This window comes from Macaca thibetana, chromosome 15 (assembly GCF_024542745.1).
Source record: "Macaca thibetana thibetana isolate TM-01 chromosome 15, ASM2454274v1, whole genome shotgun sequence".
Lineage (NCBI taxonomy): Eukaryota > Metazoa > Chordata > Mammalia > Primates > Cercopithecidae > Macaca > Macaca thibetana.
In genome coordinates, this window is record NC_065592.1 from 75,766,280 (window position 1) to 75,792,523 (window position 26,244).

General features: G+C 37.7%; 1 protein-coding gene across 3 annotated transcripts in view; it reads right to left on the reverse strand.

The window, feature by feature from the left end:
- JAK2 (Janus kinase 2) overlaps positions 1–26,244 on the reverse strand; it is a 160,792-nt gene that overhangs the window by 107,489 nt on the left and 27,059 nt on the right. For all 3 annotated transcript variants that reach the window (XM_050761094.1, XM_050761096.1, XM_050761095.1), the window contains one exon: positions 13,444–13,694. In XM_050761094.1, coding sequence (XP_050617051.1) covers positions 13,444–13,669 — 226 coding nt within the window. In that variant the 5' untranslated portion in view covers positions 13,670–13,694. The remainder of the gene's footprint in view (positions 1–13,443; positions 13,695–26,244) is intronic.

Sequence of the window (26,244 nt, forward strand, 5' to 3'; positions counted from 1 at the left end):
GGTTGCAATAGTAGTGTCTAATAAAACAGACTTTAAACCATCAAAGATCAAAACAGACAACGAAGGCCAACATATAATGGTAAAGGGATCAATTCATCAGGAAGAGCTAACTATCCTAAATATATATGCACCCAATACAGGAGCACCCAGATTCATAAAGCAAGTCCTTAGAGACTTACAAAGAGACTTAGACTCCCATACAATAATAATGGGAGACTTTAACACCCCACTGTCAACATTAGACGATCAACGAGACAGAAAGTTAACAAGGATATCCAGGAATTGAACTCAACTCTCCACCAAGCAGACCTAATAGACATCTACAGAACTCTCCACCCCAAATCAACAGAATATATATTCTTCTCAGTACCACATCACACTTATTCCAAAATTGACCACATAGTTGGAAGTGAAGCACTCCTCAGCAAATGTAAATAAACACAAATTATAACAAAATGTCTCTCAGACCATAGTGCAATCAAACTAGAACTCAGGACTAAGAAACTCAATCAAAACCGCTCAACTACATGGAAACTGAACAACCTGCTCCTGAATGACTACTGGGTACATAATGAAATGAAGGCAGAAATGAAGATGTTCTTTGAAACCAATGAGAACAAAGATACAACATACCAGAATCTCTGGGACACATTTAAAGCAGTGTGTAGAGGGAAATTTATAGCACTAAATGCCCACAAGAGAAAGCAGGAAAGATCTAAAATTGACACCCTAGCATCACAATTAAAAAAACTAGAGAAGAAAGAGCAAACACATTCAAAGGCTAGCAGAAGGCAACAAATAACTAAGATCAGAGCAGAATTGAAGGAGACAGAGACACAAAAAACCCTCCAAAAAATCAATGAATCCAGCAGCTGGTTTTTTGAAAAGATCAGCAAAATTGATAGACCATTAGCAAGACTAATAAAGAAGAAAAGAGAAGAATCAAATAGACACAATAAAAAATGATAAAAGGGGTATCACCAACAACCCCACAGAAATACAAACTACCATCAGAGAATACTATAAACACCTCTATGCAAATAAACTAGAAAACCTAGAAGAAGTGGATAATTTCCTGGACACTTACACTCTCCCAAGACTAAACCAGGAAGAAGTTGAATCCCTGAATAGACCAATAGCAGGCTCTGAAATTGAGGCAATAATTAATAGCCTACCAACCAAAAAAAAACTCCAGGACCAGACAGATACACAGCTGAATTCTACCAGAGGTACAAGGAGGAGTTGGTACCATTCCTTCTGAAACTATTCCAATCAATAGAAAAAGAGGGAATCCTCCCTAACTAATTTTACGAGGCCAACATCATCCTGATACCAAAGCCTGGCAGAGATACAACAAAAAAAAGAGAATTTTAGACCAATATCCCTGATGAACATCGATGCAAAAATCCTCAATAAAATACTGGCAAACCGAATCCAGCAGCACATCAAAAAGTTTATCCACCATGATCAAGTGGGCTTCATCCCTGGGATGCAAGGCTGGTTCAACATATGCAAATCAATAAACGTAATCCAACACATAAACAGAACCAAAGACAAGAACCACATGATTATCTCAATAGATGAAGAAAAGGCCTTTGACAAAATTCAACAGCCCTTCATGCTAAAAACTCTCAATAAATTCGGTATTGATGGAACGTATCTCAAAATAATAAGAGCTATTTATGACAGACCCACAGCCAATATCATACTGAATGGGCAAAAACTGGAAGCATTCCCTTTGAAAACTGGCACAAGACATGGATGCCCTCTCTCACCATTCCCATTCAACATAGTGTTGGAAGTTCTGGCTAGGGCAATCAGGCAAGAGAAATAAAGGGTATTCAGTTAGGAAAAGAAGAAGTCGAATTGTCCCTGTTTGCAGATGACATGATTGTATATTTAGAAAACCCCACTGTCTCAGCCCAAAATCTCCTTAAGCTGATAAGAAACTTCAGCAAAGTCTCAGGATACAAAATCAGTGTACAAAAATCACAAGCATTCTTATATACCAGTAACAGATAAACAGAGAGCCAAATCATGAGTAAACTCCCATTCACAATAGCTTCAAATAGAATAAAATATCTAGGAATCCACCTTACAAGGGATGTAAAGGACCTCTTCAAGGAGAACTACAAACCACTGCTCAGTGAAATAAAATAGGACACAAACAAATGGAAGAACATACCATGCTCATGGATAGGAAGAATCAATATTGTGAAAATGGCCATACTGCCCAAGGTAATTTATAGATTCAATACCATCCCCATTAAGCTACCAATGACTTTTTTCACAGAATTGGAAAAAACTGCTTTAAAGTTCATATGGAACCAAAAAGACCCCACATTGCCAAGACAATCCTAAGCCAAAAGAACAAAGCTGGAGGCATCACACTACCTGACTTCAAACTATACTAACAAGGCTACAGTAACCAAAACAGCAGGGTACTGGTACCAAAACAGAGACATAGACCAATGGAACAGAACAGAACCCTCAAAAATAATACCACACATCTACAGCCACCTGATCTTTGACAAACCTGACAAAAACAAGAAATAGGGGAAGGATTCCCTATTTAATAAATGGTGCAGGGAGAATTGGCTAGCCAGAAGTAGAAAGCTGAAATGGATCCCTTCCTTACTCCTTATACGAAAATTAAACAAGATGGATTAGAGACTTAAATGTTAGACCTAAAACCATAAAAACCCTAGAAGAAAACCTAGGTAATACCATTCATGAAGGACATAGGCATGGGCAAGCACTTCATGTCTGAAACACCAAAAGCAACGGCAACAAAAACCAAAATTGACAAATGGGATCTAATTAAACTAAAGAGCTTCTGCACAGCAAAAGAAACTACCATCAGAGTGAACAGGCAACCTACAGAATGGGAGAACATTTTTGCAATCTACTTATCTGACAAAGGGCTAATATCCAGAATCTACAAAGAACTCAAACAAATTTACAAGAAAAAAACAAACAACCCCATCAAAAAGTGGGCAAAGGATATGAACAGACACTTCTCAAAAGAAGACATTCATACAGCCAACAGACACATGAAAAAATGCTCATCATCACTCGCCATCAGAGAAATGCAAATCAAAACCACAATGAGATACCATCTCACACCAGTTAGAATGGCAATCATTAAAAAAATCTGGAAACAACAGGTGCTGGAGAGGATGTGGAGAAACAGGAACACTTTTACACTATTGGTGGGACTGTAAACTAGTTCAACCATTGTGGAAAGCAGTGTGGTAATTCCTCAAGGATCTAGAACTAGAAATACCATTTGACCTGGCCATCCCATTACTGGGTATATACCCAAAGGATTGTAAGTCATGCTGCTACAAAGACACATGCACACGTATGCTTATTGCGACGCTATTCACAATAGCAAAGACTTGGAATCAACCGAAATGTCCATCTGTGACAGACTGTATTAAGAAAATGTGGCACATATACACCATGGAATACTATGCAGCCATAAAAAAGGATGAGTTCGTGTCCTTTGTAGGGACATGGATGCAGCTGGAAACCATCATTCTCAGCAAACTATTGCAGGGACAGAAAACCAAACACCACATGTTCTCACTCCTAGGTGGGAACTGAACAATGAGATCACTTGGACACAGGAAGGGGAACATCACACACCGGGTCCTATTGTGGGGAGGGGGTAGGAGGGAGGGATAGAATTAGGAGATATACCTAATGTAAATGACGAGTTAATGGGTGCAGCACACCAACATGGCACATGTATACATAGGTAACAAACCTGCACGTTGTGCACATGTACCCTAGAACTTAAAGTATAATTTAAAAAAAAAAGAAAAAGAAACCATGTCCCTAACATAAAAGTGAGAGGTAAAGCAGCAAGTGTTGATGGAGAGGATGCAGCAAGTTATCCAAAGATCTAAGAACGATCACTGATAAACAATAGATTTTCAGTGCAGACAAAACAGCCTTCTGTTGGAAGAAGATGCCATCTAGGAGTAGTTTCATAGTTAGAGAGAAGTCAATGCTTGCCTTCAAAGTTTCAAAGAACTGAATGACTCTCTGCTGAGGAGCTAATGCAGCAAGTGACTTTTAGTTGAAGCCAATGCTTATTGACCATTCTGAAAATCTATGGGCCTTAAGAACTATGCTCAATTACCCTGCCTGTGCTCTATAAATGGAATGACAAAATCTAGAAGACAGCACATCTGTATACAGCATGGTTTACTGAATATTTTAAGCCACCGTTGAGACCTAAAGCTCAGAAAAAAAGATTCCTGTCAAAGTACTATTACTCCTTGACAATACACCTGGTCACCCAAGAGCTCTGATGAAGATGTACATTGAATTTCATGTTGTTTTCATGCCTGCTAACATAACATCCATTCTGCAGCCCATGAATCAAGGAGCAATTTGACTTTCAAATCTTAGTATTTGGGAAACACATTTTGTAAGGTTATGGCTGTCACAGTGTTTCCTCTCACGGATCTAAGCAAAGTAAATAAAAAAACTTATGGAACGAATTCACCATTCTAGACGTCATGAAAAACATTTGTAGTTCATGAGAAGAGGTCAAAATGTCAGCATTAACAGGAGTTTGAAAGAAGCTGATTCTGACTCTCGTGGATCTCTGACGGATTTAATCTTCAGTGGAGGAAGTCACTGCAGATGTGGTAGAAGTAGCAAGAGAACTAAAATTAGAAGTGGAGCTTGAAGACGTGACTGAATTGCTGTAATCTCGTGATAAAACTTGGACAGATAAGGAATTGCTTTTTATGGATGAGCAAATAAAGTGGTTTCTTGAGATGGAATCTATTCCTGGTGAAGATGCTGTGAATATTGTTGAAATGACAACAAAAGATTTATAATATTATATCAGCTTAGTCAAAGCAGTGGCAGGGTTTGAGTGAATCAATTTCCCATTTTCAAAGAAGTTCTATTGCAGGTAAAATGCTATCAAATAGCATTGCATACTACAGAGACATCTTTCATGAAAGGAAGAGTCCATTGATGCAGCAACCTTCATTGTCTCATTTTAAGAAATTGCCATAGCCACCCAACCTCTAGCAGTCACCATCCTGGTCAGTCAGTAGCCATCAACATCAAGGCAAGACTCTCCACCAACAAAAAGATTACGACTCACTGAAGGCTCGGATGATTGTGAGTGCTTTATGACAATAAAGTATTTTTCAATTAAGGTATGTACTTTTTTGGACATAATGTTATTGCATACTTAACAGACTACAGAATAATTTAAACATAACTTTTATTTGCACTGGGAAACCTAAAACTTCATGTGATTTGCTTTATTGCAATATTTGCTTTACTGCGATAGTCTGGAACCAAACCCACAATGTCTCTGAGGTATGTCAATATTTTAAAATATAACTGCTGAGACTCTTTCAAGCAGATATATTTTTTTTAATTTCATCTGTTTTTTCAGTTGTCCTCTGCAGAAAGGTTGGTTCAAATTTTCAAGTTTCCCTGAACTGGAGGTATAATAAAAATCCATGCTTGTATGTGGTTGTGGGGAGGGAGTTGTTTTAATTAATAGGTATCAAATTACAAAAATATTTAGAAGTCATGAATACTCTTAAAAGAACAATGTGTCAAGTTTTACACAATACACTAATAATTATATCCTTTGCGCTATTTTAATTTACAATGAAAGATTTTTAATGTCAACTTAAAATGTGAGTGCATACATAATTTCTTAAAAGATATTTTTAGAAGGTACATTCACAAATGGTTGAAAGCCACTGAACTAAAAAACCAAGAGAATACCTATACCACACAAGTAAATAATACAAGCTATTTTCAAGCATATATAGAACATTCACACATATGCATACATGTACAGACACAAGCACAAACACAACAATCATGTGAGCTCAAGTCTTTAGAAGTTCCACAGAATAACCATACATACCAAGTTCTCTGACCATACTTCAATTAAATCAAAAATGAATATGTAAAAAAAAAAATTTTAATCCTATATATTCAAAACATAATGCTCACAGAACACAGAAGTATTTTATCCTAGCTACGTTTTCACTATTTCCCCTGTAGACAGAAATGACACAAATAACAAACTGACAACAAAGACTTAAATTCTGAATTTAAATTATTAACACGACCGTCTACTTACAGATGGGTAATATTTCAACAAGTTATTTATAATAACATTATTTAGTGGCAACTTTTAAACAGTATACTTGTATTCATTCTTTTATTTACAAATAACTTCCAAATAACTGAGAAGTCAAAGGAAAATACATTAAGAAGCATTTATAATGAATAATGATTACCAATATCATGTATTAAAAATCATGGAATACAACTAAAGTGAAACTCAAGAGGAAACATTGTAGCTTTTAGAAAATAAGAGCAAATGATCTAAGTATCTACTCAATATAGTAGAAGACAATAGAGTAATCCCAAAGAAAGGTTACAGATGGACATGATGAAAATCCAATAGGGAGAAGTGACAAAATAAAAGATGATTATTTGCAAAATAGATCTTTGTCAAGGATAATAAGAAAAAAACAGGCACAGATAAACACTAAGAACTTTAAAAAAACATAATTATAAGTTATGAAGACAAAGAGTGCTAGAACAACATTATGCCAATAAACTTGAAAATACAGACAGATGGACAATTTTTGTAAAAATATAACTTTAAAAAGATTAATAAATTTAAAACTTCAATAGAACTATAACCATTAAAGAAACAGATTCTGGTTGGGTGCAGTGGCTCACGCACTTTGAGAGGCCGAGGCAGGTAGATCACCTGAAGTCAGGGGTTTGCGACCAGCTTGGCCAACATGGCAAAACACTGTCTCTACCAAAAATACAAAAATTAGCTGGGTGTGGTGGCGGGTGCCTGTAGTCCAGCTAGTCAGGAGGCTGAGGTAGATGAATCACTTGAACCCTGAAGGCGGAGGCTGCAGTGAGCCATGATCATGCCACTGCACTCCAGCCTGGGAAACAGAGCAAGACTCAGTCTCAGCACCACATCACACTTATTCCAAAATTGATCACATAGTTGGAAGTAAAGCACTCCTCAGCAAATGTAAAAGAACAGAAATTATAACAAACTGTCTCTCAGACCACAGTGCATCAAACTAGAACTCAGGATTAAGAAACTCAATGAAAATCGCCCAACTACAAGGAAACTGAACAACCTGCTCCTGAATGACTACTGGGTACATAACGAAATGAAGGCAGAAATAAAGATGTTCTTTGAAACCAATGAGACAAACACACAACATACCAGAATCTCTGGGACACATTTAAAGCAGTGTATAGAGGGAAATGTGTAGCACTAAGTGCCCACAAGAGAAAGCAGGAAAGATCTAAAATTGAAACACTACATCACAATTAAAAGAACTAGAGAAGCAAGAGCAAACACATTCAAAAGCTAGCAGAAGGCAAGAAATAAGATCCGAGCAGAACTGAAGGAGACAGAGACACAAAAAACCCTTCAAAAAATTAATGAATCCAGGAGCTGGTTTTTTGAAAAGATCAACAAATATGATAGGCCGCTAGCAAGACTAATAAAAAAGAAAAGAGAGACGAGTCAAATAGACGCAATAAAAAATGATAAAGGGGATATCACCACCGATTCCACAGAAAAGCAAACTACCATCACAGAATACTATAAACACCTCTACACAAATAAACTAGAAAATCTAGAGGAAATAGATAAATTCCTGAACACAAACACCCTCCCAAGACTAAACCAGGAAGAAGTCAAATCCCTGAATAGACCAGTAACAACTTCTGAAATTGATGCAGTAATTAAAAGCCTACCAATCAGAAAAAGTTCAGGACCAGAGGGATTCACAGCCCAATTCTACCAGAGGTACAAGGAGGAGATGGTACCATTCCTTTGGAAACTATTCCGATCAATAGAAAAAGAGGGATTCCTCCCTAACTCATTTTACGAGGCCAACATCATCCTGATACCAAAACCTGGCAGAGATACAACAAAAAAAGAGAATTTTAGACCAATATCCCTGATGAACATCGATGCAAAAATCCTCAATAAAATACTGGCAAAACGAATCCAGCAGCACATCAAAAAGTTTATCCACCATGATCAAGTGGGCTTCATCCCTGGGATGCAAGGCTGGTTCAACATATGCAAATCAATAAATGTAATATAGCATATAAACAGAACCAAAGACAAGAACCACATGATTATCTCAATAGATGCAGAAAAGGCCTTTGACAAAATTCAACAGCCCTTCATGCTAAAAACGCTCAATCAATTAGGTATTGATGGGATGTATCTCAAAATAATAAGAGTTATTTATGACAAACCCACAGCTAATATCATACTGAATGGACAAAAACTGGAAGCATTCCCTTTGAAAACTGACACAAGAGAGGGATGCCCTCTCTCACCACTGCTATTCAACATAGTGTTGGAAGTTCTGGGCAGGGCAATCATGCAGGAGAAAGAAATAAGGGGTGTTCAATTAGGAAAAGACGAAGTCAAATTGTCCCTGTTTGTAGATAACATGATTGTATATTTAGAAAACCCCATCATCTCAGCCCAAAATCTCCTTAAGCTGGTAAGCAACTTCAGCAAAGTCTCAGGATACAAAATCAATGTGCAAAAATCACAAGCATTCTTATATACCAATAACAGACAGCCGAATCATGAGTGAACTCCCACTCACAATTGTTTTGAAGATAATAAATACCTAGGAATCCACCTTACAAGGGATGTGAAGGACCTCTTCAAGGAGAACTACAAACCACTGCTCAACGGAATAAAAGAAGACACAAAATAATGGAAGAACACTCCATGCTGATGGATAGAAAGAATCAATATCGTGAAAATAGCCATAATGCCCAAGGTAATTTATAGATTCAGTGCCATTCCCATCAAGCAACCAATGACTTATCTTCACAGTACTGGAAAAAACTACTTTAAAGTTCATATGGAACCAAAAAAGAGCTCGCATTGCCATGACAATCCTAAGCCAAAGAACAAAGCTGGAGGCATCACGCTACCTTACTTCAAATTATGCTAAAGCCTACAGTAACCAAAACAGCATGGTACTGGTACCAAACAGAGATATAGACCAATGGAACAGAACAGAGCCCTCAGAATTAATACCACACATCTACAACCATCTGATCTTTGATAAATCTGACAAAAACAAGAAATGGGGAAAGGATTCCCTATTTAATAAATGGTGCAGGGAAAATTGGCTAGCCATAAGTAGAAAGCTGAAACTGGATCCCTTCCTTACACCTTATACAAAAATTAATTCAAGACAGATTACACACTTAAATGTTAGACTTAAAACCATAAAAACCCTAGAAGAAAACCTAGGTAATACCATTCAGGACATAGGCATGGGCAAGGACTTCATGTCTAAAACACCAAAAGCAACGGCAACAAAAGCCAAAATTGACAAATGGGATCTAATTAAAGAGCTTCTGCACAGCAAAAGAAACTACCCATCAGAGTGAACAGGCAACCTACAGAATGGGAGAACATTTTTGCAATCTACTTATCTGACAAAGGGCTAATATTCAGAATCTACAAAGAACTTAAACAAATTTACAAGAAAAAAACAAACGACCCCATCAAAAAGTGGGCAAAGGATATGAACAGACACTTCTCAAAAGAAGACATTTGTGCAGCCAACAGACACATGAAAAAATGATCATCATCTCTGGCCATCAGAGAAATGCAAATCAAAACCACAATGAGATACCATCTCACACCAGTTAGAATGGCAATCATTAAAAAGTCAGGAAACAACAGGTGCTGGAGAGAATGTGGAGAAACAGGAACACTTTTATACTGTTGGTGGGACTGTAAGCTAGTTCAACCATTGTGGAAGACAGTGTGGTGATTCCTCAAGGATCTAGAACTAGAAATACCATTTGACCCAGCCATTCCATTACTGGGTATATACCCAAAGGATTATAAATCATGCTGCTATAAAGACACATGCACACATATGTTTATTGTGGCACTATTCACAATAGCAAAGACTTGGAACCAACCCAAATGTCCGTCAATGATAGACTGGATTAAGAAAATGTGGCACATATACACCATGGAATACTATGCAGCCACATAAAAGGATGAGTTCGTTTCCTTTGTAGGGACATGGATGCAGCTGGAAACCATCATTCTCAGCAAACTATCGCAAGGACAAAAAACCAGACACCACATGTTCTCACTTATAGGTGGGAACTGAACAATGAGAACACTTGGACACAGGAAGGGGAACATCCCACTCTGGGGACTGTCGTGGGGTGGGAGGAAGGGGGAGGGATAGCATTAGGAGATATACCTAATGTAAATGACAAGTTAATAGGTGCAGCACACCAACAGGGCTCATGTATACATAGGTAACAAACCTGCACGTTGAGCACATGTAGCCTATAACTTAAAGTATAATAATAATTTTTAAAAATACCCATTAAAAAAAGGGAACAGACTCTATCCACTTAAACAAAAGAAGAAAAGAAAGAAGGAGCAGGAAAGAGACAGAAGAAGGGAAGGAAGAAGCATAACAAAGAAGAAAGAAAAACCACCATCAGGCCCAGACAAGATTTATATTTGAGTTCAATCAAACATGAAAGACAATTCCATCTTAAGTATACTATCACAGAGAATAGACCAAGAAGGAACAGAGAAATTGACACATTTTGTAAATTTAGTTTGACGACGATACCAAGGGTAATCTCAACAATATAGATAGAAAAATCTTAAACTTTACTTCCATGATTATAGAAGTAAAAGAGTAACATCAGTGAAAATGGTGGAGTAGGTAGTTCCAAGGGCCTATCCTTCTCCACAGCAATAGGGGGGAAAAATGAGTAAAAACCGTCAGAATGAACTTCATATAAACTATAGAAAATAGGCAAAGATATGCAGCAATCAGATAAATGCTGAATCAAGAAAACAGCAACTAAAAATGGCAGGAAAGTTGTGCAGCATTTTTACTTTCCCTTAACCACCCACTACCCCCACATCCTGCCTAGCAACCCCTGCTTCACTCCCCCTAGTTAACCCTAGTTAAGCAAAGTCTTGAAGATGGCAATTGGTGTTCCCCGTGTGAAACTCTGGTCCCTGGCTCTGGAGTGAACAGAGCTGACCTTAATCTCAAAAAACCGTTTTTCTCTCTTTTGACCTGACTGGGGACTGACTGAAGAAATGATGCAAAGAGCACACCTATGTTCCACTTAATTCAGGACTTTCTCGGGGCAGAAAAGCAGCTACACAGAAGACATTCATTGAAAACATTGCAAATGAACAACCTGGGACAGAGGCCTAAAGTTGAGGCAAACAATAAACACACTGAAAACCAAAAAAGACACAAGAGAGGAGAGTTTCTTTGGGAAATGACGGCACTGAAAAGCATCACTATGTATTGGAGAGTAGAAAAGCCACATGCATGCCCAAGGAATGGCACTTAGAAGAAAAGACCCTAAGCTTTCACCTCAAGCTGTTCTTTAGAGTCAGCACAAGCAGGAAGGGAAGGCTAAGGCAGAGTTGTAAATGGACTAGGTAAACACTGAATGAGTGCCCCAACATAGAGCCAATCTGCAAAGACTGAAAGAGTTGTTCTTTTCTATTATTTTCTTTTGGCTCTAGGAATTCAATAAAATCTGTCAAAAAAAAATCTTACAAGCTAAAAATCTTACAAACTAAAATCTCACAAGCTAAAATCTGACTAGCTAAAAAAAATCTTACAAGCTGAAAAATCTTACAAGCTAAAAAAATCTTACAAGCTAAAATCTTACTACAAGCTAAAGGATCAGAGATTTCAGAGACTACACACAACAAAAAATACAGACTTTACAATATAGTCAAGATCACTAACTAGAGGTCTCTCATATCCACTTCCCCCACTAAAAACTAAAACCATGAGTATATAATCACACTTTGAGTAGATTATCCAAGAGGAACACTGGTATTCAATAGAAAAGCAAGGAAGGAGACAGAACAAGACAGCCTGCTCTGCCGGGAGTGGCAAGAAGCTGGAAGAGACTCCACATACGGAAAGGGTGAGAGATGCCCAATGGTCCACATTCCTACTGTGAACCCCTGCAATTTTAGTCACAGGAAAGACCCTAGACCCTTGCAGGACAAAAAATTAACATAGAGGGCTGCCCAGAGACAGCACAAAAGCATTTCCTATTCCAGTGAGGAAGTTCACTCTGGGTCCCACACTCCCCCTGAGTCCTAAGCAGCTACAGCAAGGTGATATTTTGGAAGCCCAGCTCACAACAGAATGCGTACTCCCCTGGGGCCCAATGGCACCATAAAAAAGAATGTAATCATGTCATTCACAGCAACATGGATGGAACTGAAGGTCATTATGTCAAGTGAAATAACCCAGGAACTGAAAGACAAATATCACAAGTTCTCATTCATGTGTGGGAGCTTAAAAAGTTGATCACATGAAGGTAGAGTGGATTGGTAGCAGGGACTGGCAAGGTTATATAGGTGGGAAGGGGGAAATGAAGAGACGTTGGTTAATGGGCACAAAAATACAGACAGAAGGAACAAGTTCAAATATTTGACAGAAGAGTAGGGTGACTATAGTTAACAACAATGTATTGTATTTTTCAAAATAGCTACAAAGAACTTGAAATGTACCTAGCTTCCTCCAACTTACAGTTAATGGCTATTCTGACCTATACTGATCTTAAATTAAACAGAATAAATTGATGTCATCATACATTCTTATAAATACTATATTAGACATTTAATTTACCTCTACAAATAAAATCATATTACAATTCTTCAAAACAAAGCTTATGCGTCAACTAGTCTTTCTATTAAAAGAACATTTAAAAATGAGATACCATGATATTAGGCTCTATAGTAACCTCAGTGGTCTAGTAAAATGTGTTAGCTCTACAGAAAGAGTTCTCTGGTTCATAGTTTTGGTCCACAGATAATACAATCAGGTCTCAAGAGTAAAAATGATTTCAAGATACACCAAAGATGTGAGAAATATATATATATATGAGGAAAGACTGGCAAAGGTCTTCAGAAGCTAACTAGAAGAAAATGATGGTTTGTCAACCATTTAATCAAGATTTTAAATCAAATACATATTTCAAAACATTAATTCTTTGCTTTCATGTTGCTCTCAGGATCTAGCTTTAATATTAACTTATGTCATGAGATAGCCCATGACAGGATGTAATTATATATGTAATTATAAAGAATACTCAGCAAACATTTATGGCCATCAAGTTTGTTTTGACACCTAGCCCAAAGCAGATTCACCATAAGTTGTACTCCAGTAACACTTTCATTGTCTATGCATGTGAAAACACACATGCCAGACATACAAGCATTAAAAAATATATATATATTATGCATGTACCTAATATTAGCATAGCATAATTAAAACAATAATACATGGATTAAAAAGGAAAAGGCTGTTTTTTAATACTTACCACAAGCTTTAGAAGCAGCAATACAGATTTCTTCTGCAACATACTCCCCAGATGGAAAGGTCAGATAATCTGCCTCAGATTTCCCAAGGGAATGGTAAAGATACACCTGAAGGACTGGATCTATTTGCTTCATAGAATTGGCATTTCCAGAAATATCACCATTCTGATATATAGAAGATGTGGATGTTCCCTCCATTTCTGTCATAGTAAGGCAGGCCATTCCCATGCAGAGTCTTTTTCAGAATATTTGCCTGTAAGAGAAAACAATAAAGTTACAAATGGGCTGGGCGCAGTGTCTTACACCTGTAATCCTAGCACTTTGCGGGGCGGAGGTGGGCAGATAGCTTAAGCCCGTATGTTGGAGACAAGCCTCAGCAACATGGTGAAACCTCATCTCTACAAAAAAAATAAAAAAAAATAAAAAAAATTAGCTGGGCGTGGCAGCACGCACTTGTAGTCCTAGCTACTCTCCGAGCGGAGCAGAAGAATCACTTGAGCCTGGGAGGTTGAGGCTGCAGTGAGCCTCCACACTCCATCACACTCCAGTCTGGGTGACACAGCGAGACTCTGTCTCAAAAATGAATGAATGAATGAATGAATGAATGAATGAATGAATAAATAAATAAATAAAGTTACAAATGTAAATAATATTGATAAGGCATCCTTCATATACAAAGAAGGACTGCTCCTTGACAGCAATGGCTGTCAAATCCATTAGCTGGATAAATAGCGTGTACTACTACATACAAAGCACAATGCAAGAAATCACACATTTTAAACTTCCTGTGGACAAAGATTATAAAATTCCAGTTAACAACCTAATTGAGGAAGATGATATAAATTCCTAACATGAACAAACAAGCATTAAACTTAGTTACAGACAACAGAAGAAGAGATCTCAAATTGAGGGAAGAGGGGTCCAGAAGGCTGACTAGAAGTATCTGGTACTAGCCTCCTCCACAAAGAAGAACCGAAGTAGCGAGCAGATAATCACACTTCGAATAGGTCGTCTAAGAGAGAACACTGAAATTCAACAGAGAAGTGACAGAAAACACCTAAAGCAAGGAAGGAGAGAGAAGTGGGGCAGCCTGCTCGGCCAGGATCAGCCGGAAGCCTAGAGAGCCTGCACAGTGTGGGGAAAGAGTTAAGTGAGAGACTCCCAGTGGCACACATTTTCACCACAAATTCCTGCAATCCCAGACACAAGAGAGTCCTTCAACTTTCATGGGCCCTGGGAGTAACATAGGAGCTGCCTGGAGACTGCACAATGACAATGCCTTAGAGAGGGAGCTTACGCTGATCCAACATACCCCCGATTCCTAAGCAGCTACAGCACAGTGACATTTTTAAAGCCCAACCCCCCACCAGAATGCATCCTACCCTGGAGTTCAATAGCCCCCACATATCCACACCCCTAGAGCCCCACTGACATCCTCCACCCACAGTTACCTCCACTGCTGGCTGCTGCCTATGGGACCAAAGCACAAGCCATTGGCAGTAACCCCACTGCTCCCAGCAGAAGGGCTGCCATACATTTGTATGTGCCCTGAGGACAAGCTCTACCACCTACAGCTGCCACCATTGCAGGCTGCTGCCGCTAGTGTCAAAATACATGCACCCTGAGTATAGCTTCATCACATCTGCAGACTCCACCTGCAGCTGCAGTGCACACTCCCCAGCCAGCTCCCTACAACTGCTCCCACTGAGAGCAACCCCACCCCTCCCCAGCATCAGGGCACAGCACAGCCACTGCCGCCCCCACCTGTACATTCCACCAGGAAATTGGAAATCATCCTGCTCCTGCCCACCATAAACAGCACCTGCTCCCAATACTGGAGGACCTGAGGATACTCTCATCCTGCTCAGTTCAGCACCCCACTGCCAAGTACCCAAGCATGTTATCTGGGGGCCTTGGTATCGCACCAGTTTGTCCACATCCAGTGTCAACTGAGCATTCCACCTGGGGGTCTGAGGATGTGACCCACCCAACCTGCCACTACCACTACAGCTGGTTCCCACTCACACTTGCCACCTGCAGGTTTTGGGACTTGCCTACCCAGCCTATCGCTGTCACCGCCAACATAAGCACAGACAATTGGAGAGCCAGAGGTTGTCCTACCATTGCTACTGACATGGCCTATGCCATGCTCACTGCCCAGGGGCCTGTGGACCCACTCAGCTGCCCAGCCCATCACTGCCACTGCTGGTACCCAAACAAGTTACCTGGAGACCCAAAAATTGGACTGCCTGGACCCACTAATACCATTACTAATGTAAGCCACCCTGGGGCTAATGTACATGGCTGTCCAACTGCTGCCACCACTGAGGACTGAGGATCGGTCCAGCTGGTGTCACCATCCCCAGCAAAAGTTCACCACAGCCTTCACAACCACACACTATGCCACTGAGGAAATCACAGACACCACTGATGCTGTTTACAGAGGAAAAAAAATCTTACAGAGACTACATTACTGCATGCACTCAGATTCAAACCCAAAGTGCCCTGGCCAACCAACACCCCAAACAAATCTTCAGGAAAAAGTCCTACCCTATGAAAGCAAATACAAAAAAATAGAAGTGACTATTACACCAGATGTGTAAGGTCACAAGAAACATGGAAACAAGAGGAAATATGACATCTCCAAAGGATCACAATAATTTTCTACCAAAAGATTCCAATCCAAAAGAAATTCATGAGATGCCAGAAAAAGAATTTAAAAAATGATATTAAAGCAGCTCAGGGAGATACAAAAGCATACAGATAAACAATACGAAGAAACCAGAAAAAAAACTCAGGATATGAATGAGAAATTTACCAGAGAGAGATATCATTTAAAAAGAAAACAAGAAACCCTGAAACTGAAGAATTCATTTAATGAAATAAAAAATACATTCTAGAGCATCTATAATAGACTAAATTGAGCAGAAGAAAATTTCTGAACTTGAAGACAGGTCTCCTGAAATAACACAGACAAAACTAAAAAAAAAAGAATGAACAAAGCCTGCATGACGTATGGGATACCATAAAGCAACCTAATATTAGAATTTTCAGTATTCTGGAAGACAATGAAAATACAAAAGGAATAGAAAACCTGGTAAATGAAATAATAGCTGAAAACTACCCAAGTATAGCAAGAGATTTAGACATCCAGATACAGAAGGTCAGAGAGCCCCAAAAAGAAAATTCCAACAGGTTCTCCACAACACATTAGAGTCAAACTGTCAACAGTCTAAGACAAAGAGAGAATTCTAAAAACAGCAAGAAAAAAGTGTCTAGTCACTTCTAAGGCAAGCTCCATCAGACTAACAGCAGATTTCTCAGCAGAATCATTACAGGCCAGGAGAGAATGGAACAACAAACCTGACAAAAACAAGAAATGGGGAAAGGATTCCCTATTTAATAAATGGTACAGGGAAAATTGGCTAGCCATAAGCAGAAAGCTGAAACTGGATCCTGTCCTTACTCCTTATACGAAAATTAATTCAAGAAGGATTAGAGACTTAAATGTTAGACCTAAAACCATAAAAACCCTAGAAGAAAAACTAGGCAATATCATTCAGGACATAGGCATGGAAAGGACTTCATGTCTAAAAACACCAAAAGCAACGGCAACAAAAGCCAAAACTGACAAATGGAATCTAATTAAACTAAAGAGCTTCTGCACAGCAAAAGAAACTACCATCAGAGTGAACAGGCAACCTACAGAATGGGAGAACATTTTTGCGATATACTCATCTAACAAAGGGCTAATATCCAGAACCTACAAAGAACTCAAACAAATTTACAAGAAAAAAAAAAAAAAAAAAAAAACAACCCCATCAAAAAGTGGGCAAAGGATATGAACAGACACTTCTCAAAAGAAGACATTTATGCAGCCAACAGACACATGAAAAAATGCTCATCATCACTGGCCATCAGAGAAATGCAAATCAAAACCACAATGAGATACCATCTCACACCAGTTAGAATGGCAATCATTAAAAAGTCAGGAAACAACAGGTGCTGGAGAGGATGTGGAGAAACAGGAACACTTTTACACTATTGGTGGGACTGTAAACTAGTTCAACCATTGTGGAAGACAGTGTGGTGATTCCTCAAGGATCTAGAACTAGAAATACCATTTGACCTGGCCATTCCATTACTGGGTATATACCCAAAGGATTATAAGTCATGCTGCTATAAAGACACATGCACACATATGTTTATTGTGGCACTATTCACAATAGCAAAGATTTGGAATCAACCCAAATGTCCATCAGTGACAGACTGGATTAAGAAAATGTGGCACATATACACCATGGAATAGTATGCAGTCATAAAACAGGATGAGTTCATGTCCTTTGTAGGGACATGGATGCAGCTGGAAACCATCATTCTCAGCAAACTATCGCAAGGACAAAAAACCAAACACCACATGTTCTCACTCCTAGGTGGGAATTGAACAATGAAATCACCTGGACACAGGAAGGGGAACATCACACACCAGGTCCTATTGTGGGGAGGGGGTAGCGGGGAGGGATAGAATTAGGAGATATACCTAATGTAAATGACGAGTGAATGGGTGCAGCACACCAACATGGCACATGTATACATATGTAACAAACCTGCATGTTGTGCACATGTACCCTAGAACTTAAAGTATAATAAAATAAAGAAATCAAAAAAAAAAAAGTGCTGAAAGAAAAAAAACCTGCAAGTCAAGGATACTATAGCCAGCAAAATTATCCTTCATTAAGCAAAGGAGAAAGTTTTTCTGAAGCAAGCAAAAGCTGAGGGAATTCAACACTACTAGATCAGACCTACAAGAAATGCTTGAGGGAGTTCTACATTTGGAAGTCAAAGAACAATGTCAGGGCCAGGCACAGTGGCTCCGGCCTATAATCCTAGCACTTTGGAAGGCTGAGCCAGGCAGACTGCTTGAGCCCAGGAGTTCAAGACTAGCCTGGACAACATGGTAAAACCACATCTCTACAAAAAAAAATACAAAAGAATTAGCCAGGCATGGTGGCAGGCTTCTGTAGTCCCAGCTACCTGAGAGGCTGAGGCAGGAGGATCACGTGAGACCATGGAGGTCAAGGCTGCAATGAACCATGATCACACCACTGCACTCCAGCCTGGAGGACAGAACGAGAGCAAAACCCTGTCTCAAAAAAGAAACAAACAAACAAACAAAAAAGGACAATTACTACCATTATGAAAAACAGATGACGAAAGTATCAAACCCACTGGTAAAGCAAACACACACAGACAAGGATTCAAATGTTATCACTATAGAAAACCAACAAACCACAATGCTAAACAATATGAGAGAAAGAAAAGAACAAAGGACCTACAAAACAACCAGAAATCAATTAATAAAATGACACTAATAAGCCTTCACATATCAAGAATAAACTTGAATGTAAACAGATTAAACTTTCCACTTAAAAGATAGAGAATGGCTGACTGTATTAAAAAACATGACCCAACTATATGCTACTTATAAAACCTTGTCTCACCTTTAAAGATACACATAGACTGAAAGTAAAGGGAGAGAAAAAGATATTCCATGCAAAGGTATATCAGATACAACAGACTTTAAGTCACAAACAGTAAAGAGACAAAGAAGGTGATTCTATAATGATAAAGGGATTAATTCATCAAGAGGATATAACAATTCTAGAACTTCTAATATATCAAAACAACAAAACCTTGCAATTACTGTAACAGATATAAAACTACAAGAGTTTTGAAGTTCATCTGCGATTGGATATGCAACTTTAAAGAATTAATTTGTTCAAAAATACATAATTCCTTGAAATCTATTACATCATATCTTATAATAGTCAATATTAAATGCAGCAAAAGCAGTTATAAGAGGGAAGTTTATAGCAATAAATACCTACATCAAAAAGGAGGAAAGATGTCAAACAACATAACATTACACCTCAAGGAACTAGAAAAAGAAGAACAAAGCCGAAAGTTAACAGAAGGAAGGAAATAATGAAGTTCAGAGCAGAAATAAACGAAATAGAGACTGTAAAAATGATGGAAAAGATCAACAAATCTAAGAATTGGTTTTCTGAAAAGATAGAAAGTTAATTAAAATGAAGTTCTTAGTAGTAAGGAGTAAATTTGCTAGAATTTTATCAATTTGTGCTCACCATTGACTTTGGATTGTTTTGTGCTCACCATCGTTTTTGGTCTTCCTTCTGGACTCACTTTTTCCTGCTGAAATGTATCTTTTAGTAGAAATTTCAGTGAGGCTCTGTGGGTTTTTAAGTTGTAGTCTTTGAAAAAAAATTTGTTGCCCTCACTCTCAATATCCTCTTTATAATTTTCTTACCCCAGAACTTTAAAGATATTTCTGCATTGTTTTGTGGTATCTATTAACATAAATATTGAAGTCTGCTATCACTCCTACATGTCATGGCTTTACCTCAAGTAGTTTAAAACTTGTTTGCATTAGCAGCAATGTTCTGCAATATTTTTGGAAAGGTGTTGATGTTGATTTTTCTTGATCAAAAGTGACAATATACTTTTAATCTAAAGATTCATGTCTTTTTTTTATTCTAGGAAATTCTCAGCTACTGTGAAGTCAAATGCTACTTCTTTGTTATTTCCTCTAAATTATTTTACCTGAACTGTTCACTGACCATGGAAGCCTCTCAAGCTCACTTCCATATCCCTCCATTTCTTTCTCATGGTGAAAAAGTTAGGATAATGGTTAGCTTGGCAGGGTTGGGATAGTGGGAGGGCATGGAGAATAACTGGCATGAGGCACAGGGAGACCTCTGGGGTGCCTTCTGCCAGTAATTCTGGTGATATTCTATTTCTTGATCTAAGTAGTGGTTAACAAAGGTGTGTTCACTTTATGAAAATTTGTTAAGCTGTGCATTTATGAGTAGCATACTTTCCTGTTTGTGTGTTACATTTCAATTAGGGGTTTACTTACATTTTTAAATTCTATCAGGAAAAAATTCATTTTTCAATTTTTAATTTTGTTGACTATCTTTCTTAGCACTGCGTTTCTTCATATATTTTGCAATTTGGTTTGCAGGCTTACTGCACCATTCCTCACCTTACCCTCAACACACACACATACACAGTCTGTGGTCACCCTACTCATCTAACAATTTGTGGCTGCCACAACTTAGCCTGCCTGGGCTATCTATATATATAGAACCAGGTCTTATAACAGCAGGTTAAAATTCCTGCCTCGAAGAGGTATCCGATACGATGCAGATCCAGTCAGTCACAAGGCAGGAGATACTTCGCTTTATCCTGGAGTTCCTAAATCATGTCATTTCATCTTCCTAAGCTTGCAACTTATCCAAAGCTATAGCAATAGGCAGCATTTGGCGGGAGGTTCCCCTTCCAATAGTCTATTTGGAGGGAAGCAATGGCTGGCAGTAAAAGTAACATCCTGGACCTGCCTCTAGTCGTCCATGTTGTACCACAAGAGTAAAACTGTCTCCAGTGCCTACTTCTGTACAGGAAAGCCAGCAAGCATGGCATAGGCTTTAACCACACTCATTATTTTGCACTTATAATCTATATGTATGTACAGCTTGATCTATTTTTATTCAGGATACTTTTTTCTCTTTTTATATTTTAATACGATGCAATCATGTGTTTAGAACAGAAAGGATGTTAACTGGAAATCACACTGCCTTAAACATACACACATATCCCAGAATTCCATAGGCACTCAGTAAATGTTTCCTGAATTTTAATGAATTTAGTCATTTAGAAAATGCACTGATGCTTTTCTACGAAAAAAAATCAAAAGAATTAAGTGACTCAAATTGGCTTTTTTCTTTTCCTGGAAGTACATGACAAGAAAGAAAACAACAGGATCACTTGAGCCCAGGAGGTCGAGGCTGCAGTAAGCAGTGATTGTGCTCATGCCACTGCACTGCACTCCAACCTGAGTAACAAAGTCAGAACTTGTCTCAAAAAAAAAAAAAAAGAATACAATGATCACAACTACAGCCAGCATTACTGCTTTGATTTGTGCTAAGGTGCCAGCAGTTTCACTCACTATTACTTCTATACCATTTGTGTATATGTCAACTCAATGAAAAAGACATTTAACATCTTGGCATTATGATGAAAATCATTTTAATTTCATTAAACCCTGAATAGGTTTTTAGGATACCCAGGTATCCTCTAGAGACCATGTTCTGAGAACTGCTACAATTCTTCATCTAGTCACAAACCTCATGCATATTTACACCAAGAAACACATTACAAGAATATCCATTGCACCTCAGCTTCCAATGGCAAAAACTGCAAACAACCCAAACTATCAGGAAAATAGGTAAATACTTTTGTGAATTTATACTATAGAATCTGTTCATTAAAATAAATGAACTATAGCTTTATGCAACATGGGTAAATCTTAAAAATACAATGTTGTAAAAGCAGTAAGTTACAGAAAACTGCAAGCTGTAAAATACCGTTTTTCTAAATTTCAAAAACAAGCAAAACTGAATAGTACATTGTTTAGGCATATACATGTGTTAAACCTACCCCCAGCAAAAAAAAAAAAAAAAAAAATCAAGGAAATGTTAATCCCAAAATACTCCTGCAAGATAGACAGGAGGATAGCTAGGGAGAAACATGTATGTAGGTGCAAATTGCTGGCAATGTTCTAGTTCCTGGGGTGGGTGGTAGTTTCATGGGTGTTTAACATATTGTCCTTTATAACTCTCATATAAGTTACATCTATTCTAGTTTTACAGGATTTTTCCCTCCTAAATACAATCAAATGCACAAATCTTAGGTGTACCAGTCAATAGGTTTGGACACTGCATATACCTATGTAACCCAAAGCCCTAAGAAATTATCAGCATCCCAAAAAGTTCTTTCGTGCCCCTTCTCCATCAGTTCCTGCTCCAACCACTCAAGTGGCCACAGCTGTTCTGATGTTTTCCCACCATAGATTAGATTATGATTGTGCTCACTGTCTCATACCACTTGAATGAAAGTTTCCTGAAGGTAAGAACCTTAATGTATTATTTACTACTGCATTCAGTGCCCAGGATACTCTCTGACACATGCAAGTTGTTGAATAAATGAAGAGTATATAAAAGCTATAATTAAGTTTCATCAACATGTGTTGATAAGTAAATCTGTTGAATAAAGAGTAAATAAAAGGCTGGGTACAGTGGCTCACACCTGTAATCCCAGCACTCTGGGAAGCCAAGGTGAGAGGATCACTTGAGCCCAGGAGTTCAAGTCCAGCCTGGGCAACATAGTGAGAGCCTGTCTCTACCAAAAAAAAAAAAAAAAAAAAAAAAAAAAGAAAGAGTAAATACAAGTTATAATAAATTTCAGTCAATCTGTACACATACACTCAAAAACCAGTACCTCAAATATCACATTTTAAAAGTTCTTATTTTCAAACTTTACTCATATACTACATAATTCTAAGAGACACAGCTTTTCAGATCAATAAATATACATGAAGAAGTAATGCAGTAGATTAGAAAAATTACTAACCTGGGAGCCAACAGACCCAAAAATAAGTTTCACCCTTTCTTATTGCAAACTAGTTACATGACAAATGAATCTCATCTTCCTCACTTGTATAATAAAATTAATTAAATTTCCACTGTTCTTCCTAACTCTTAAAAATCTATGATTTATAGTAAATTATATGTTATCTAAGTACAAAATAAATTTTAAAAATTGAGTGCTACAAAACGACAAGAAGAAAATGATCATAATTACTAAAAACAAAGAAAGGTTTTAGAAGTTTCACACAATAATTAAAACATAGGCTGAACCTTAAAAGAAAAATAGAATTTTGACAAGTAATGAAAAACAGGGCATTATTGGCAGGGAGAAAAGCATGCAAAACATGGAAAGAGGAATGTACACAGCATGTTCCTGGAACAAAGTAGAGACAAGTTTGGCTGGATTGGAAGGTTCAGATAGGTCAGTGCTTCTCAACTTTTCCACAGAAATGTCCCAAAAGGCAATGGAGTGGTCTGAAGAAGAAGCCAAGAATATAAAATACATTTGAAGTATGTTTACCTTTAATATCCGTGTGATTCTGCATTCTATTGCAAGATATAACCATTTTGATTTACTTTTTTTTAGTATACCAAAATTTTATAGTCTAAGTAGATAAACTATGTTTTTCCTACAATTATTCTTATACTACTTTGGTAAAAGTAAATATGGTGAGGTAAAATGTAAAAGAATTTTGTATTGTACCCTAAAGACCACTCATATGTTTTTATTATAAAAGAAGAAGATACGAGTTATTAGAAAAAAGTGCTTTGGGTTGTTTTCTTACTGAGCAAGAAAGAAAATACAAACAGAAAAGAGGTCTTAACAAGCTTTCATACTTTGAGACAAAAAAGAATTTGGTCAACCTTTATTCTTCTCTTTCTTTCACCCCTATATCCAATCCATCAATATGTACTGATAGTTTTACTTCCAAACTATATTTCAAATCCATCCATTGGCTTTTTTCTCCACAACTACCATCATACACTAAACAGCTATTATTTATTTCCTGAACTATTGCAATGTCCTCCTAACTATTTTCTCTAAGTCTGCTTTGCCTCCCAGTAACCTAATCTCCACACAGGAGCCACCCACATATTTTACGAATGTTTAGACTAAAATTTCATTATCTGTTTGCTGCCTACCTCTCCAACCTCATCATACAACTCTTGCTATGTGCTCTTTCCACTACTAAATTATAGGCTTCAATACCTTATAATAACTCAACAAAGAACCTCATCTGCCTTGTTGAACAATATAGTCTTAGCAGGTAGAAAAGTCCTGAGATACAAATCTTACTAAATATTTAATTTATTAATGCTATGCTCATAAAAATAACAAAATAATTATTTTATTACACATACAATATAACTTCAGGATCTCCAGACCAAGGCTGGGTTGCCTCCCTTAATGAGAAGTTCAGAAAAATCATGTGCATTCTCTTCTTCCCCAAACACCAAGGAAATGATAAATAATAACAATTTTAAGTAATTTTTAACATATAGATTTTTGATAATGAGAGAGTAGTTTATACTAATGTTCCTGATGATAACAATGATAAACTTTTTAAAAATATATATTTATAAAAACACCATTTGAAGGCATTGTCAAGGAAACAAAAGCAGATACAAATCAGGGGGGATATGACCCTTGAAAGAAGGGGAATATACTGAATGAAGCCCACACTTACTCTTCTTCCATCCTGAGACAACTACACACACATTCTGTTGTGTACAGGCAGGGGCCAGAGGAGGGGACAGAGCTCTTGTAAAAAGCTGCAGTCTTACTGGGTGAAAGTATCAGAGAATGAAGTTTGAAGCTGCTAGAAAAGCTAAAAATTGAGGACAGAAATCTCAGGAAAATAGGAGTCAGTGGGGCCTGACTTCTGAATCCCCATCCATAGGATGAAAATCCAAGCCCAGGGAGAGGTAATAGCTAGAAATCTGAAAGAACTGGGAAGAGATTTCAACAGCTATCTGGTCCTGGAGAGTCAGGGTTTAGTGTTAGAGGGAACTGGTAAATATCTCAGGCTTTCCACTGAAACTCCAGAAAAGCCACACTGGAAGAATAACAGCCACTTACCAGAACTAATGGCAAAACTGAAATAGACCTGTCCCAACAAAGCCTAAAACCAAGCCTCCCCAGGATCAAGTTGATCTGCTAGTAATTTAACTGCCTGCTAGAACAAAACTCATTACTTCAGAGAAAGACTGAAATCCACACCATCTGGAGTTTCTACACTATCACCCACAATGTACAATAGTCAGTTGAAACTTATTAAACATGAAAAGAAAAATGGAAGAGTTAAAAGAAAAATATATATATAATAGAAATGGACCCACAGCAGACCCAAATGTTAGAATTTAAAGACTTTGTTTACTATGATACATATGTAATAGAATTTACAGTAAAAAATTAATATAATGCATGAAGGTAAAGAAGCCATATATAAACTCTACAATATCAAGAAATCTAAGCCAGGAGTCATGGCTCATGCCTTTAATCCCAACATTTTGGGAGGCCAAGGCAGGAGGATTGCTTGAGTCCAGGAGTTCAAGACTAGCCCTGGCAACATAGCAAGACCCCTTCTCTATGAAAAAAAAATTTTTTTTTAATTAGCTGGGCATGGTGCTGTGTGCCCATAGTCCCAGCTACTTGGGAGGCTGAGGTAGGAGGATTACTTGCACTCAGGAGTTTGAGGCTGCAGAAAGCCATGACCACACCACTGAACAACAACAAGAGCAAGAAAGTCTGATACATATAAGTGGAACAGAGGACATACTTGAAAAAATACTGGCTAAATGTTTTCCAAGTTTGTTTTAAAAAAATCAAACCACCAATCCAAAAAGTTCATCTGAATCCAATCTATATAAATCCATACTTACTCACATTATAGCCAAACTGCTAAAAACCAAAGACAAAAAGAAAATCTTAAAAGCAGTCACATACATACAGGAGAACCAAGACAAGAAACAGAACTGACATCTCTTCAGAACTAATGGAGGCCAGAAGACAAAGTACTCATAGGGAGTGGGGGAAAGCTGTCAACCTAGAATTCTATAATCCTGAAAAATAATTCTCATACTACTGGATCTGTTGTATTATAAAAAATAAGAATTTTCAAAATTCAAGGCAAAACAAATATGTTTTCAGATAAATGGATGCTAAGAGAATCACCAACAAACTCACATTACAAGAACTGGTAAAGAAAATCATTTGGATTAAAGGAAATATTACATGTAAACTCAGGTTTACAGAAAGGAATGAAGAGCTCAAAAATAGTAAATATGTGAGGAATT